The sequence below is a fragment of the Sycon ciliatum genome, chromosome 6 (assembly GCF_964019385.1).
Source record: "Sycon ciliatum chromosome 6, ocSycCili1.1, whole genome shotgun sequence".
NCBI classification, from domain to species: domain Eukaryota; kingdom Metazoa; phylum Porifera; class Calcarea; order Leucosolenida; family Sycettidae; genus Sycon; species Sycon ciliatum.
The window spans coordinates 18,625,838-18,644,110 of NC_088648.1; the positions used below are offsets into that span (position 1 = coordinate 18,625,838).

The 18,273-nt window shown below is 43.2% G+C and overlaps 1 protein-coding gene across 1 annotated transcript in view; it reads left to right on the forward strand.

Annotated features, from left to right (window-relative positions):
* LOC135819555 (uncharacterized) overlaps positions 1-18,273 on the forward strand; it is a 101,776-nt gene that overhangs the window by 79,261 nt on the left and 4,242 nt on the right. The window contains exons 37-53 of the mRNA XM_065332784.1: positions 593-739; positions 1,330-1,466; positions 2,647-2,809; positions 4,041-4,352; positions 4,544-4,665; positions 5,100-5,274; positions 8,164-8,463; positions 9,203-9,297; positions 10,085-10,155; positions 10,693-10,856; positions 11,414-11,664; positions 12,416-12,595; positions 12,986-13,071; positions 14,080-14,273; positions 15,038-15,306; positions 15,980-16,025; positions 17,507-17,619. Of these exons, the coding sequence (XP_065188856.1) occupies positions 593-739; positions 1,330-1,466; positions 2,647-2,809; positions 4,041-4,352; positions 4,544-4,665; positions 5,100-5,274; positions 8,164-8,463; positions 9,203-9,297; positions 10,085-10,155; positions 10,693-10,856; positions 11,414-11,664; positions 12,416-12,595; positions 12,986-13,071; positions 14,080-14,273; positions 15,038-15,306; positions 15,980-16,025; positions 17,507-17,619 (2,825 nt within the window). The remainder of the gene's footprint in view (positions 1-592; positions 740-1,329; positions 1,467-2,646; positions 2,810-4,040; positions 4,353-4,543; positions 4,666-5,099; positions 5,275-8,163; positions 8,464-9,202; positions 9,298-10,084; positions 10,156-10,692; positions 10,857-11,413; positions 11,665-12,415; positions 12,596-12,985; positions 13,072-14,079; positions 14,274-15,037; positions 15,307-15,979; positions 16,026-17,506; positions 17,620-18,273) is intronic.

Here is an 18,273-nt window from a genome sequence, read left to right on the forward strand (position 1 = left end):
GCCATGAATTTCGTAGCATGTGGTCCATACTTTCAAGTGTCCTCAGTGTGAGTTACGTACCAGTACTCGAGTCCTGGTGGTGAGAGTCAATTTTTCTTTCAGTCTTTTCCCTTTTCCATTTCCTCCAGTGAATATTACAACACCTCAGAACTTTTTTTCCATTCAGTGAACTATTAATTTTCCAATTGCATCGGCTCTATTCATTGTCAGAGCTTGAACCAAATGTTATCCATGCAAATAATAATATTACTAAATGGGTCCGGTATACGATTTGCGAGGAGATGAACTTACATCCCAGTTGATCTGGGATGAAGACCTGACTTTGCATGGGAAACTGACCATATGGACTAGTATTTATTCGCGTTTATAGAAGCTTATGTTTTCTGGAACCCAATTCATCAGTGGATCCGATTTGGTCATCTCCAATCATTTTTAATAGATTCAAAAATGCCACGATCCTGGTTTGCTGATATTTCGTTGAAGTTGGTACAGCAGAGGACCAATGCTAGTTCGTGGCAGCACTGAGTTCCGTGCTATTAACACAGCATTCATCAGGCAACAAACATCATTTTTGCATTTATACTTTCTGCAGGTTACCTATCCGGTGGTCTCCCATATCGTACAACAACATTGATCATCACAAACTCAAGGATATCGAATAATGGCACCTACTCATGCACTGGATCAACACCGTTGGGTCAAGAATCCAAATCACTCTTTGTTTTGGTCGTTGTCAAAGGTAAGTGACAATTGGAACAGATGCTGAAAACATTGATAAGAGCACTGTCTTAGGTTCCATAAGTTTTCGAAGCCTGTACAAAATGCAGTTTGTATTGTCTGATCAACTTTCCATGCATTGCATGTTGATCATTTCGCCCGCAAATAAAATAGTAATCTGTTGTGTTTCAATGGCTTTTAAAGTTAAAGGTTTGATAAAGGAGAGTGCCCAATTGTCATTTCCAAGATCATGGTCATTGCTGGAGGTGGGCAGTCAGACACCAGTTGCAGCTAAGCCTTAAAACCAGAACCGGCGGACGCAGTTTGTATTTTGTCCAGCCTTTTGGTAACCTGTCATACTTTGAGAGTGATAATAATGGTGGGTGCACAATACCTCCCCAGTATGGAACACAATTTAGAGGCCGTCAATGTCCTGACCCAGCTGAACGGTTTTGCCGGACCGTGTACTACAACAACCACTGATCCAAACCCGATAGTTAATGTCCTTTAGGACAAGGCATTCTCCTATTTTCTCTTGATAGTTCTAAACAAATTCCCAAGCAAACCCTCTTGCATACACTGCATACTTTTTTATTTTCATTGCATATCTAGATAACGGTCAACCTCCAAGAGCAGCTGCAGTGAACGGAAACATTACTGCCATACAGAACGAGCCGTTCACACTGTCGGTTAACCTTCTAGATCCTGGAGCACCAGCTGTCACGAAATCTGGAATTTCCTGGTTAAAGGTAAGAATGTCTAGTGGCATAATCTCACCTTACCTTGTGATAATTGGCAAGCTAGCAGTGAAACTATTGCACTTCTTGGTCACTTGTTAAACTGTACTTGCATAAATTCGATTATACATCACGCCATCAAACAGTTCCTAGGAGAATTCCGCAGTTCTCATTATAATAACCTTATTCTAACTCAGTTTTTGGGTTCTTTATACTTCTCGACAAGCATATGACAGAACAAAAAGAGGCAAATCGCCTTTTCCGCAAACAAATCAGGTAAACTTACCCATTAATCAATCGCCCTGAATTGTCGACTCTTCGAAGTCGGTGACTCCTGTGTGCAAGGTGAGCAGCTTCACACCTCAGAGCTAGGATTTACCCTTCAGCTAGCAACAAGAGTGAATAAGCAAGAGTGTGTCACTCCCCTTGGGTTGGTGCGCGGCAGAGTTTTTTTTGTTGACGTCACGTTTTCTGGAGATCAAGTGTCATACCGTAAGATGCATGCACTGCGAGTCTGCAGCCGCGTGAACTCAACAGGGTTTCACTACATTTACAAAAGCCGGGAAGTGACAGAAAAAGTTTAAGTTTCGTTTGGAAAGTGGAAAACACGAACACACCATGAAAATCGTCTTCCAGCATCAATCCAATGCCGGAAGTACTTTGTACACCATTCGTCATGCGTTCTGAAAAAGGTATCTACAACAAAAAATATCCACTGTGGACCATACAATGTGCCAGCTTGGAGTTGCACGCTCCTGTTAACTAACTACTCTTGCTAGCAGGGATATCCCCTACACCAAATAGGGACATCCCCGCACCAAGTAGGGACATCCCCTCACCGAGTACCAAGGTGTTTAGAGTGTGATCCAACACAGAAGTTGGAATACGCACCTTCAAAAAATCTCCCGTTGCTATTACCTTCTGGTGTTTTCGACCTTGTCTTGAGTTGGCCTTGTGTCTCTTGTCTCTGCTATCCAAACAATGCACGTAGAACAAGTGACTGTTAGATACTCTTCTTGATCTCTCAGTAGAATACCAGGAGATTCGATTTCTTTCTAAACTATGCACGCACCCCACTGTTTTTGAACCCTCGCTTTTCATTGACTGTGTTTTCCCACAACATGTTATATACTACTTTCTTCACATGTTATGACACCTTTTCCCCGGCCTGTCTCCTACGATTGCTTTGCAGGCTGGAAGCACGGCCTGGTCAACTTCTGTTGACCGCTATCAGTCCTCGGATCATCTTAAAGTTAGAATACCAAGTGCCGGATACCAAGATGAGGGCCAATATATTGTGTCTCTAGGCAACTCGGCTGGTTCGGTGGATGTTTCCTTCTTTGTAACATATGAAGGTACACTCAACATCATGAAATCCATTACAATTATAATTATTCCTGAAGCTATGCAAAAGACAGTACTCTAGCAGCGTCTGGCGCTAGGCAGGGTGCACACCACTTTTTTTCGTATCTTTGTGCGTATGCGTGTGTGTGTGTGTGTTTTGTGTGGGTGTGGGTGTTTTTTTCGTTGGGCTTGCCTGGCGCTAACCCGTACATATCGCGTGCTGTATCATCAAAGACAAGTGGCACCATATTCAAATAGGGCTTTCAACTGCAGGATCATAACTTCAACCAACTTGGAAGAAAGTGCACGTAGGCAAAGTGGACGGAAAGAATTCATGCAGGGCGACAGTGAGGAATTCCATTCCATTTCATTTGTTGAAAATACAGGACAAATGAAAAATATAATTATATAGAAACTAGCATCCTAACACCTAGCTTGCTATCATGCAGATCTATGCTTTGTGTTTTACCTTGGTCGTCATGTGTGTTATTCGAATGGATAGAAATGTCTATGCAATTCGATTAGCTGGCACATGTTTTTGTATTTTAAAGACTTTTCTATCAGATCGAATAACACTGATGGTGACCTAGATTAAAAAAAGGAAAAGCGAGGGCACTCAAGCCCTTTCGTATAAAAAATATTTTTCGCATAGATTAATGAACCTTATTTCATCATGATTTGTTATGGAAGAGTAGAAAGCGCAAGAGATTTCTGCACCCCATTTTTATGATTCCAGGAAAACAGTGCATTCCAGTCTGAGACAGGAAAGTTCAGGGGGAGGGATATAACCCCAATGCTGTAGACAGCTACCTCACCTGTTTCAGCCATCTTTGTCTCATCAGACGGCTCCGAGAATGGAGAATTTTACGACACAACACTCTTTTTTCCGATTCATACCAGAATAATTGTTTGCCAGAGGATTGTGCAAGCATGAAACTCTGACTTGCAATAACATCTTATTCCAACATAGATGTCTTTTAATATACCTCCTGCAGGCACAGATACACACACACGCTCAAATGTATGCATGCACGCACACGCTCTTAACACTTACACAGTTCATGATGACTGCTTCCACTTGTTTACTCCTTTTTACACAAGGGAATGGTCTCAAACTTTTACTCCTTTTTAAAATATATTGCATGGCCTTCTGTTGATACCTTCACTGTTCATCAGGTGGGGAATTGGAAAAGGAAAAGGTTTGAAGAAAACACTTTGACTGTTCTTGGTTTTTTTTCGCAGAGAGGCCCGATGTGTTACTTGCACCAAGCACTGCTCGAGTGAATCAGTTCTCCACTGCAGCACTAATTTGCATCGGAACAGGGAAACCGAAGCCGAATGTATATTGGCGAAAAAATGGGACCAGGTTTAAAACTCTTCAATCTGTTTCTCAATATACCGATGCGAACATAATCAAGCGGGGAAGCTTTGCTGTGAAATCAACTCTTACAATCCCATCTGTAAAGAACAATGTTGACCAAGGCCAGTATGAATGTGTCGTCGAGAATATCCACCAACCAAATGCCAAGGCCTCGGCATATGTATTTGTCTACGGTAAGTTATGCCAGTCCCGTTCATTACAGTTAGTACTTTAAAAGGCATTCTCAAAGAGAAGAAAAACTGCAGAGATAGATCCCTTGATCACAGCAGCTTACTTCGACCAAGTTGATGTCAACTGAAAGTCACGTTGTGTTGCAGCGTCAAGATTTTACTTTTCTTTGTCCTTCTTTGCTTTCACCCTGCAGTGCCACCTGTACTCCTGTCCCAAACACCTGACCTGTCTGCTCTTGCTGGAAAGACAGTGACTCTCGTTTGCCAAGCCTTTGGCATACCGAAGCCCATAATAACATGGTTCATGAATGGAGTGGTCAGTGGAGCATTATTATTTCTTTGCTTTGACAAATTCATGTACAGTTAGTTGTTCTTTTGCAGCAAGTGTCGAAATAGAACACCTACTAACATCAAACATCGTCTGCACCAAGGTGTAATGGTAATAAGTACTGAAAAGTTGCAATATGTTCTGATCGATTTTCATCCGACCATATTCAGGAAATCTGCCAGAACTGTCAGTGATGCTGAAGATAACGATAATTTGTATATTATAGTGATACCTGTTAGAGCACTGAAAATGGTGGCGGTATTTGAAAGATAAGTAGAAGTGGGTGAGTTCAATGTCCACCTTGCCAGTTCCATTCTGTGCTATGATAGAATAGTTTTCCTCACTTCGCCTATTCGTGTACCAGAACCGACCCTCATGCTAACATCGCATATGTCACTGTCGTTGTGCTCTTCACTACATAGCTGCTTCAACAAGATGATCTGGTAGGTAGAGTGTCGTTCTACCAAGGAGACCACATCTTGACAATCTACAGAGCAGAGGTAACAGACAGTAACGACTATCATTGCCGGGCAAGCAATGAGGATAAATACGCTGGTGGCGAGATTACGGGAAATCCAGCAATGTTGGATGTCGAAGGTGAGGAATGTGGATTCTCAGTCCCCGGAATCGTAAATAGAAATTCACCGGAGAATGGAACAATCCTGCTTTGGAGCTATGTGTTGACTGTGATGCGACAGGCATGGTTGAAGATACACTCATAATAATATTGTTCCTATCCGGGACATCTGGGACAAGGCCCCCTCCATACTTTTGGAATGTCCACACCTCTGAATCACATACACTTCTGCAGGAAAGAGCCAAAGATCTGGCATATGATGTCGCTAATACATTGCCATGCGATCACTAGATACTTACAGATGGCAAAAGCAGAAAAAGTCATTTTGTGAAAAAATCACCCTGGGGTTCACTTGCGCAGAGAGTGGGCCAAAATGATAATGAAAACCATATTTACTAAGCATGCCTGCAAAAAACGCAGAACACACGATTATCGATGCAGCCAGCCTACAATTCATGCAAGCGGCATTGATCAAGAAATGATGAGCGTGCTCGGCGGCGCAAATAAGATGCCCTGCATCCACGGAAACACATCACAAACCATTTCAAGATCAAGAATGAAATACAGCAACTCAACCTTGCCCTGTAGCCCTTTCCCAAAGGTGCTCACCCTTTTTGGCCCTTTTGGAAAAGCCCGCTTCTTTCGCCCTTTATTGAGTTTTTTGGTGAATATCGCCGTTTTTGAGCTTTTTTAGCTGAAAAGTGCTAAAATCTGTTTGCTCATGCATGCGATCACGGTTTCCGAGTGCTCGATGGGCCTTGGCACGCCGCTTTTTTGGGGGGGGGGGGCAATAAGTTGGTGAAGATTGCTCCGGTGTACACAATGCTGTAAAAAGTGTTTTTTTTTAAACTTTACTTCCTGTTTTGCCTTTCGTGGACCAATAAATGGAAGACTGCATATTCATTTCTCAGCGTGGGTTCATATCTGAACATATTATCATGTTTATGCTTCACTGAAAAAAGAGCACTTTTTGACCGTTTTCACTGAAAAAAGAGCTCTTTTTCAGCATATTTTGAGGGACGCGAAAAGCACTAAATGCGAATTAAAAGAGCACCTTTGGGAAAGGGCTATCGCCCTGACACTTGAATAATGTAAATCAGGATATTTGCTGTTATTAGGGAACCCAATTCTTGCTCCACATATACTGGCTGTTTAGGACTCTTTCCCTTTCGGTGAAGACTGTATTAAATTCTAATTGTTCGAACTCTGGTGTAGTGAACTGACACTCGGAAAACAACATGCAGACATGGAACACAACTAAAAATGCAGAGAATGAAACCAGGAAAACGCAAAGGCAAACAACAACCACAACTGTGACTAATCTGGGCAAGAAGCTAACCACCCTTCTCTCAAACTTGACAAACTCTCTCTCAAATCGCTGTCCTCAGCAAAACGTGCCCGCGTGCGTGCATTGGCTTGCGCCGCATGCATGTACACAACGACGTGGCATAGAGAGAAAATGCAGCGTACAGAAAATGCATGAATCATCGTAGCCATAGAGATACTAATTATGGCGACTGCCAAAGTCCGCGTGCACGTGCAGCGCGGAGTGCAGGTGCAACAAAAAGAAAAGCAATAATAATTTGAATGCAGAACAAAACAGAAACTAGCAATCTGCTGAAGTGAAAGACTAAAGAATTGGAAAACAGTGTCTGTCAAGGGGTGCTTGCACCCAGCGACAGGGTGACAGCACACCCTGTCAGCGAGAGTAAGTTTCGCCAAGTAGATCGTAGCGGAGTTGCCGCGGATGGCGATAATGCAACGGATCAAGTACTAGTAAGTACATGTACATTGCAACCAAATTAGTGTGTCAACAATTCTACTTATAATAAATTAGCACGATTCACAAGATATTCCGCTCGTGAACATGTCGTGGTACGAACACGCATAGCAATTACTGTATCGTAAAATGTGTCGACGTAGACGTAACAGATATGCACTCGTGATGTAACAGATCTAACAGACTAACAAATAAATATGACACTCGCGAAATGCATAGCAGTAATACGCACTGCACCAATATTGCAAGCGACCTAGCAGGTCTTAACAATACTGCCCTTGCAGCATGTGACAGTTCTGTACACAAATCGTAACTACAATACACTAATAGTATCAACGTGCAACATGTGACATGTGATAGTTCTGTACACTGCAATAGCGACAACACACGAAGTGAAGGGTAATTGACCACAGCCAGATGTGAACCGCATAACGAGTTACAGTAGGTATGGAAGCAACGACTGAGAACAAAGTTTTTTAGATAGAATAGGCATGCCAGTGGATAGCAGAAATAGGCCATGATGCAGAACCACTTGGGACCGTCAGATTAATTTACCTGGACCGAGCCAGCGGAGAAAAGCCTCGCGCCGACGGACACAGTTGTGAGGGAAAAACCGGGTGTATATCCCCAATGGCGATTAGGCATCATGTAGGCATGGCAAAAACATCATGGCAAAAAGGGATAAAAAGCAATGATAATAATTATTTCGAAAGAAAGGTGTCAGCACCGACGCAATGTACACAGTCCGGTAAGCCAATTTATTAACCAGACGTTTTCGTTCCCTTCTCATCATGGGTAAATACAGGGAATAATAGAAAAATGTCAAATACAGCAACTTATAAAGCAAAAGCATAGATTGAGAACTCACGCTTTACGTGTGGAAAAAATTAAATTCAGCTGAACAAGTCAACAACAGGCGGAGGGTGAAGGTGAAGAAATGACTAAAACATAATGAAAACATAAATCAGAAGAAGCATTGCTGACACTTTCACGAAGATTAGCACCAAACACCAGAAGCGACAAAACATTTTCCTTCTGGTTTCTTTTTAAAAGATGCATTTTTCACAATTGGTCAACCTGCAAACAGCAATTCATATCCAAACCATATTCCTCCTTCTTGAACTTGCAGCTGCACCATCTATCAATCCTCCAATACCGAAAACTCTGGTCTCCTTCGAAGGATCGTCATTATCTGTTTCTTGCCTTTACACTGGACATCCAAAACCGACGGCACGGTGGTGTTACCTGCGAGACGGTATGTGCATTGCAGAACCACCAGCTTGTCCTGGACTCACTACTGCCGAAGCCGACAACACTTCTCTGGTGCTAACCATACCGACATTGCGCCAGTGCAACAATGGTGTGTATGTGTGCACAGTAAATAACTCAGTGGGCAGCACCACAGCACAGTCTGTGCTAAGAGTACAAGGTACGAAACATTCTGCACGACATACACCTTATCATCCTTAGGTTTAAAGAAATTGTCTTTTTGCTCCAGTTTCTTAACAGATTTTTTTAATGGACTCGGATGGAGAGCCAAGAATTAATTCATAGGAAAGGAAAAGGATCAACTGGTGTTCGTGGACATTATAGCGTAACTTGTAGTTCCTTCGTACTTTTTCTTTTCTATAGATTTTTTAATCTTGATTTCAGAATCAAGATGAAAAAACAAAGTTTCCATTCATTCCTGCAAATTAATGAACATGTGAAGACAAAAATGTTACCAAATGTAGCCGTTCATTTGGGGACAGAAAAGAAGAGGAAAAATTGTACTGAAGATTTCAGGATTGAGTGATTGAATACTACATGGATGCAAAACATATGTGCAAAGCAAACATGTAAAATGGAATGAGAACGATTTTGTGACAATCAGAAATTTGTGGATTATATTTCCTCGATACTTCCAATCTTTACACATTCAGGAATGTCCTATAGTAACAACGAGAGAGATGGACTACCGTACATGTTCTCCTTTTGTCAAACATCGTGTCTTAGAAGGTATAATTTTAACCCAAGGACTTCAGTTTCTATACATATTTTCAAAACGAATCCCGAGAGTATCACCTCTAAGCCCTGTGGAATCCAATGGCCCCTCTGGGAATTCTAGGGTAGCTGAAACGATGGTAGCTCTAGGGTTAATCCAAATCCGTTTTTCCTGTTCTATCAAGGTGTTGCTCATATCGGTGTTCGAGGTGAGTTCTCGTTGGCAGGTGGCCAAGTTCCAGTTGGTCACGATCAGATTCAAGCTCTGTTCGATGAACAGGTGAGAGCCACTCAAAGGGCTGTAAACATCCATCTTGCATGACTGACTAGATTCGTAATGAGCCTTCTGCTTTTCTGCAAAAGTTCTTGCCAAATCCATATTTTCCCTAGCCAGAGAGCATGATTAACCCTTTAAATCCGAACGTATGGATTATTCGTACCAGTATGAAGAGTAAATACTCATGATTTCTGATGATTAGGGAGGTTTAGTCCGGATACGGGAACGCAAAGTTCCTGCAATGGATCCACGTTCACAATGTTTCTACTTCTGAAGTAGTCACACGGAACAAACAAAAGCATGAAGCGAAAGGCCCGAACTTGGTCAAAGAAGAAGCTCATCGAATATTTTGACTTCAGGCTTCGGAAACTTCTTCAGCTGAGTACCCTCACAGCTTGCACAATGCACTTCATTCTGATTTTCATCCTTGTTCTGGCGGAACGAGGGTGAGCCTCCATACACGGTATGTCGTGAATCAGAAAGCGTCTGTACGTGAGTCTCTGAGTATCACGTGGTACACACACGTAAAGTACGCACGGATTACGCGGGTCTAAACCTCCCTGGTATCACATGAAAACGACGTTCAAACCTTAAAATATTGTTCCATTGTTCTCGTGGTATGAGAGCGCTCAATTTACTTCCACTAATGTTAGGTTTCTTGTCTCAAGCGACGAAATATTAACAGTCCGAGCTAGTTAGACGCTGCAAACTCAACAAATGCTTTGCATCTTTGATTTGGTTATGAAATTAGTTTTTTTCCTTTTGTGTTGCTATTACGGTGTCGTTACAGGTGACTTCAATTTTGTTTCCAGGACGTGTTGAAGTCGAGTTTTTCCGGAGCACATATGAACAGCGGCAAAGGTTAGCCTCTTGAAATTTCCAATAGTTTGAGGAAAAGACGCAAATGGGAAAAGTCTGAAGAAAAAATTGACTGTCACCACCAGAACTCAAACCAGGAACCCTTGCTTGAGGCCAGCGATGCTCTAACCACTGAGCTATGGTGTAGTCATTATCCCAGCAGAGACCGTTGAAATTTGAAATTAAATTTGCATATGAAGTAACTTGTTCTCTGTACTGCCACTACATTTCAAACTGATACATTGTCCTGAATTATGATCATAAAGTACTGCAGGAAAGACCATGTGTGCTCACAATTTCTCATCGAGTTTTGGAGCTGCAGGATTCAGTAACTTCTCGGTGTCCTCGGGTAAAGGTCATTTTATAAAATAGAAATGGTACGAAATAGTGTTGATATCACTTTCGTACTATTTGAGTGATAAATTAGCTGGACAACAGTTTATTGTTGCTGACAGGAAGGCAGGAAAGACAGTTAACGTTGAGGTATGTCATGCTTGTGATAGAACACCTGGCTATGTATCTTTGTTCTTCCCACCGCAGCCGTCTGGAGGTGATGGCCGACATGACTGCATCAGCTGGCTACATCGCAGAGATATCGGGCAACAACAGCGTCACCAACTTGCAATCAAACTTCACAGATGCCTTGCTCAACTCTACATCCTCCCTCAAGCTTGTTCCGTTGAGTCTGAAGGTATACGCATATGGTGAGAAAGACTCCTGAGATCTAGATAAGAACAGTTTGGGAGTCAACCTGTGGCCTCATCCTTTCAGTCTTGGTTTAGCTACAATACCAGTTTGCTAAAGATGTTTGACCTCACACTTGCCTGCTGACTTTATTTGACCATTTCGTCATTCATGACAGCCCTCCAAAGCACCCAGGAAGCCCAGCAGGCCTGCAACTTAGCAAGTCAGAAGACAGCATTACTCGATGCTCAATACACAATGTTTCGGGGCCATTGTCAGTTCGGTTTGCATAGGATGAGAAAATTGTGCCTCTTAGTCATGTACAAAGATGACAGGGGATACAAACTTACAGGAAGACTTGGCTACAGTGCAACAACACTTTACGGACGTCAGACAATATGCAATTCCCTGCTCAATACAATGCGTGTCATGTTTCTGTTTTTCTAGCCCCGTCTCCAATAGTGGTATTTGGGGGGGGGGGGGCATTTTGGGCACAGCTGAGCAACATCTTTAAAATAATTATAGTCTGACATCAGAAAACAGTTTGTTTTGTGTAATCTGTTTTACCTATGACTAGATATCTGCAGTCCGGAGGAAACAAATGAAGGGGAACGAGGAAGGTTATATTGGTCTGAAACATTTATCAATGAGATAAGGACCGAGCCTTGCCCAGTGATATTGTTGGACGATGTCACGCGATACGCAACCCGATATTGCATGTCTGTGCCACGTCCACATAACAGCACTTTACAGATGGCGGAATGGGCAGAACCAAACGTAGCAGCATGCCCAACGCCTAACACAGCGAAACTTCAACAGCTCTCCAAGGTATGTAGTCCATTTAAAAAAAGTGGTTGGTATCCTTGAGAATTTCATAAAACCGTTCATTCAAATGTATTATGCAGTCATTCGTGGTGAAGGTGTTCTCCCACAAAAGGAGTTCAAAAGTCCTCATTTCACATACTCCCGGATGTATGGAAGAAATGTTTGTCGTCCACGGAGCATTCGAGTTCTCAGAAAGATAATTGCATGGCGCAAACGATTGTGTGAATTTTTTAGAATCGTAGTAACCAGTATGCTGCAATACACTTCAATAATTGGTACGCTTGATATTGGAGTACCATCCTCTCATTGATGATGGGCCAGGCCAAGAAACATTTGTGTAATGTAAATTTGAACTCGAGAAGCGAAGTTTCCTAAACGTGTAAACGGCTGCATTGGAGTTTGCGAACAGATAGGAAAGACCATTCTCTCCATTAGAATATCAGCTGAGTATTTATTAGGTCTCGAATCTCTGGCAGATTGCTCTCGATGGCATGGGAGTTGCATTTCTCATAACTTTCCATCTTAGCTAACATCCAATGTCTTTCTCATTGTCCAGTGTTCTTGCTGTCCTGGTGGACGCATTTGAGCATGCTCTAATATGCAGATTATAAATTCTACGATAGACTACCAGATTTCTCTTTATTAGTTGCAGGTGCATTCCCCAGCCTTCTTCAGTCGTTGGCCTAACTACATTGTAGTAGAAATAAAACATAAATGTGAATTTTCCTCGAATTCTTTTGGTGCACCTGTCCAGACGGAGTTCAATACAAGTGTTCCTGAGTCAGTGCTGGACAGCTCTCTAGCTGTCACTAGCCTCACCAATGATAGCTCTCTGCTCAACAGTGATGATATCGACTTTGCAGCTACCACCATATTCAACTTGGTGTCAGCTGTGAGCAGAGATGAAGGCTTCGACCAAATTGTCGGCAAAAAGGTATTATTACTTGTATCAACAAACCATGTTTGTACAATGTGTGTGTGTGTGGGGGGGGGGTGTAAGGTATTGTTAAGCTCCCAATTCAGTCTAACAACGTATTGTCCTCTAGATTCTTGTGGACAGCTTACGCATGCATGACTATTGTACTATTCTAAGAATTGGAACTCGTTTAAAAAAATGTTATATACCAATTGTTCACCATCATTTTTGGGCATTGCAGCTTGTCTCGAACCAGGTAAGTCAGACTAGTCTAACTGCTTTCAGCAGTTTTTTACATGAAATATTACTCAGAGAAATGAGCCAACTATTATAGTGTGTTACGGTAGCTGTGAGGGCATGGCATCGGCTTCAAGGGAAATAACAAGTGGGACTTGTTTCTTTTGCTAGTTTGCCCGGTCAACACTGGATTGTGTGGATAATATTCTCAACGTCAAGTCAGAGGAAACAGTAGTAGCATCACTGCCAGCCAAAAGGTAATTAAGTGCAGATCGTAACTCAGAAACACACTCACACACATGCACACACAGGCTTCAAATGCATAAACAACACAAACAATATCCGAATAATATGCTAGCTTGACACTGACAAAGAACAGCACTGCATAACGCACGCACTGCAATTACGCACATGAAGAACACAATAGAGATCGCACAGAGAACACACAGAACGGACAGAGAGCACACAGAAAACACACAGACCGCTCACCACTGCCTGCTATCTTCCGAACATCCAATGCTGTAGACAACTAGATGTTTCGGCCATCTAGGCCCGATCAGCACAGCTAAATTGCAGCGTTCGCGGGACATGCTGGTGACTGCAGTGTGTCAGGACATGAATACAGACACACATATCATATACACCCACCCACACCTAGATATACATACGCACACACACGCACACGCACACGCACACGCACACGCACGCACACGCACGCGCACACACACACATACACTCAAACAAACATGCACGCGCACAAACACCATGTACCGTATAATATACGCACGTCTCAAGAGAAGCACGCAAATCTGAAAATGCACTGGATATGCACCCACAGATTTTCTCTGTATAGCAACGATAGTGGATCTGATTCTGATTGAAACAGATCAAGACAAGCGCCAGGAAACTGTCTAATTCACACAACTGGCGAAGCCATGTGAATCAACCCCCAATTCACACCTGGTCTACACCACACGGAGGACATGCGAATAGGACGGCCAAGACGGCTACCTATGCACACCCTACACTTGCTAGGGTAACCAGTATAGACAGCACTCTGCTTTAAAAAAGCAGACACTAGATGCACTGGTACCTTGTAGTGAAATTGGAGCAAACACACACACACACATACACACACACACACACACACATACACATACACATACACACACACAATCAGTGGATCAATGAGATTAGTCCTAATGTGAATGTCCAAATGATGTTTGTTACAATTCCGACATTGACTCGTTGCTTTTTGATTACAGGATTGCAAAATCGATGGAACGGCTTGTAACAACTCTTGCTGTTGAAGCGGGCGAAACACTACAAGACCAAAAGGAGAACATTGGATTTGCAGTAAGCTGCCCAAAAGAGAACGCAAGAAACCAGGTTTTCCGCTCTGCAGGCCATATTCCAGGTGGAGGCTTCTACATAGGGGAGTCCACTTCTCCTGCATCAGGTAAGCTATATTTCGAGACTGGGATTCTGCACGTGTAAGAATGGGTATTGACATCAACACAGCATGTCTGACAATACCAAAGTATGTGTACAAGTCGATCTATTCGATTTCGGTCAAAATTTACAGGTACTTCAGAGTAGGTTTACTTTGGAGTGTAGATCGATTGTGCAAAGCCCTTGAAAAAGCTGAAGGGTACCTTCAAACTTGCATACCCCTTACAAATGGCAGAAATATCACATTATGTATGGGTCTACAAAGGAGTCACACCACAGCATATACAAACAAGCTATGAACAAAATTTAATTATCTTTCTCTCTTTCTCCAACTCTCTTTCCCCCCCCCCCCCGTCTCTCTCTCTCCCTCCCTCCGTTGCTCTCTCTTGCACTATCTCGTTGTCTCTCTCTCTCCCTCTCTCTCTCTATCTCTCTCTCTCTTTCTCTCTCTCTCTCTGTCTGTCTTTCGTTCTCTCTCTCTCTCTCTCCGTCCCTCTCCCCGTCCCTCTCTCACTATCTCGTTCTCTCTCCACCTTTCTGTCTTTCTCCCTGTTTCTCTTTCTCTCTATCTCTCTCTACGTCTTTTGGATGCTGATTCTTTGACCGTATGATGGTGGTGGTGTTCTTATGGGTGACGAAATCGCAGTCTCCCTGAGTGTAACGTGAACAATAGATTGTTTTTCACGTGGCTGATTTGCTATGTTAGTGAATCGTTGAACAATATTCCAAGCAGAGTTGCACTATGTTCTTATGTGTGTCTTTGCATTGCAGAGAGCAGATCCAGCGTGGCCTTTGACATCGCCGCCAGCACAATCAGCAAAGCGACTGACTTGATATCTCTGTCGAACCAGTCACTCTGCAACTTGGCTTCAACACAGTATATACTGTACAAAACGTCAGCTCTCTTCCAAGACTCCAATCTTAGTGTGAACACTTCAGTCAGTTCAGAGATAATCTCAGCCCAAGTTGGTGGTGTACGACTGAATAATCTGAAACAACCAGCCCTGATGTCCTTCGAGCTGCTGGCTACAGCAGATGCTGTAAGAATCCTACCTTTGAATATGTGTGTTTGAACATTTGTGTTTGAACATTTTTTCCAGGAATTCAATGAGATAATCTCTTCACCCATAAGCGATGGCAGCATGGAAGCCGGTCCCCTGGGCTCCTTTGTACTGAAGTTTTTCATTTCCTGTGAGACATAGAGAGCCATAGACTCGTTATAGCGACTTTGAACCTGTCACCTGCCCAAGTTATGAACCGCTACGGTGTAATACGAATCGCAACTAGAATAATGTTATTATTATAGCATCCAGAGCGCTGAACACATTCAGTTTCCTGATTGAAAATAATTTTTTGTATCATGTAACTCAGCACCTTTCCAATCACTATACCCTTACTTGAATCTATCCTCGAACGAGGCCGCGGGTGGACCTAATTGATCCACTCACTTGAATGCGGCAATGCTTTATAATACTGATAATATGACGAGTTTGCATGAGAGGCAAAGGGTAGGTGTTTGTCAATGCATGTAGGTTCTAAGATGAGATATGATGTAGGCAAAAGAAAACTGAATAGTTGTACAATGTTACAGTGATGGAGAGTTACTCTTAACTCGTTTCCATATGTCCTTTATCCTTCCTACAGTTGGACAATGAAGGATGATTTTGTTTATTTCACTTATCAATACATGTATGTGTCTGTGCTCCTTCTCAGGGTGTGGATGATGTCTTTGAGTGTGTCTTCTGGGACTTCGATAAAGGTATAAATATTACATCTATCAGCGTCGGTTTTTCAGAAGTCTGGAGCCGAATTTGCAGGATTGCATTGTGCACTTTGCTCAAGAAGTAATAATTTTAAGATCTCTACAAAGTATCATGGTGCAAAGGCCGGCAAAAAGGCAGGGAGGCAGGTGGCGATGGCAGCCGGAGCAGTGGAACCGGCCGGAAACACACACACACACACACACACACACACACACACACACACACACACACACACCTTGACCTTGACCTTGATCTTGCCCATTGCGTACGCGATGATAGCGAATGTCGGAAAGTTCAAGTGGTAACACGAGCGCAGAACTTGGCATGTCATTTCAGGTCTCCTGGTCGACGAAACGGGCGTCCACAGACACAGAGAAGAGGATCAGGAGCGGGCCATGGCGGTGGGGTGCTACTCGCAACTCGTTTCTAGCCGGGACGATCTTGGCAACTCTCAAGCCAGGTGGTCACGCCGAGGTCCGCCTGGTCAGTCGACACCACATCTCGCCACCTCTTCTTCGGGCCATGACGAGGACGGGGGCAGGCAGTTTGCCGAACAGTAATTGCTTCGGTGTGCGCGAGTCGTCCACCCTGCTGACATGGCCCACACACACATTGGCAAAAAGGCACAGGGAGGCATGTAGCGATGGCAGCCGAAGCTGTGGAAGGGGGGGGGGGGGTAGAAACCCACACAACTGCAGGTATCCGCATGCAAACATATTATATGATTACATGCATGCACACACTGACACACACACACATGCACACACACGCACACACACAAACACACACACGCACACACACACACACACAATGATGATGATGTCAAAGATGAGGAGGATGAGGAAAGTTATGGCTATGAAACCCCATAGACAGCACATGCATTATAACACACACACACACAACAATAACATAAACAGGTCGCATATTGCCTGCATAAACAAATCAAATGGGGTCATGCATCTGTCAATGATCGTTAACCAGAGTTTCTTGTTGGTGGCGAGGTTGAGGCATTCCTGAATCGGCACATTCAGAGGCTTGAGGTCTTCTTTGATGTTGTCGACCCATCTTGTGAGATCGTCCACGGGGGCGCCTGATGTCCAAATTCTTGAGGGCTAGCTGCAGTGCCTTGTAAGAGTCCGGTCCTTCCCGCGCAATGTGCCCCAGCCACAGGAGGCGCCGCTCACATGCATTATATATATATCTGTTGATATCTTGTCAATGGTCGTACTAAAGTTATTGATCTCTTGTCTGGATATTAGATAGTTCTCTCAAATTCAGGCTAAGCATTTTACTCCGGATGTGCATGGAATGGCCAAATTGCTGGTAATTAATGGGTGTTGGTCATCATACTCAGATATGCGTTAACTCCGCCAAAAAGAGTACAATAATTTCATCTAGAGGTAAATATGAAATTACACATGCAAGCATGCGGATGAACCCACTCATTTGCGTGTTTTGTTTGCTCAACCCTCATTAGATGATGGCAACGGTGGATGGAGCAACTTGGACTGCAATACAACACGTGATGGTGCAATGTGGAACAGGACCATTTGCCAGTGCAGTCACCTTACCAACTTTGCTGTGTTGCTTGTGAGTTTTACTGCTTGTGCTGAGAATTGGATGCTTTACGCGGCCATTTCTTGCAGCTTACACAGACTAACCTTATAATATCTCAAATGGGTTGTTGAGTAAATTCGTTGTCCGCCGAGTCTGGCTGACTGTGGAATACCGTTGTGTATGACGAGGTAGAAGAAATGCAGGAAAGAGAACGAGGAACCATGCGTGACAGAAGAGGACAGATCTTGATCTTTACAAAATTTGTAATAATGATTTACGTGCAACAAACGCATGTACGAAGTCACTACATTACACCTCCACCAGTGATAAAGTCGAGAGCAGTTCGCGAAGAACGCCGAACGGAAAAGATCTTGGAAAGAAAAAGTGAGCGAAGCACACAAAGCGGAAAGACGGGAAAGAAACTGTACAAAGAAAGCAAATACGCGTGAATGTGGAATACGGTGGTGTATGACACGTGGACACAAGGTCCGAATAATGGCTATGGGTAATACGATCATGTAGCCTATCAGTTCTAAATACATGCATGATGAGCTAGGCAAAAAAGCATAGCGTAGGGGCCTGAGTTGTCAAGCTCTCTCGGTCTTTGGTGCAGCTCTAGCGCTATGAGGTTTATGATTTCCCTTTTCTTAATTTCGTATTTAGCGCTTTTGGCATCATTATTTTCTT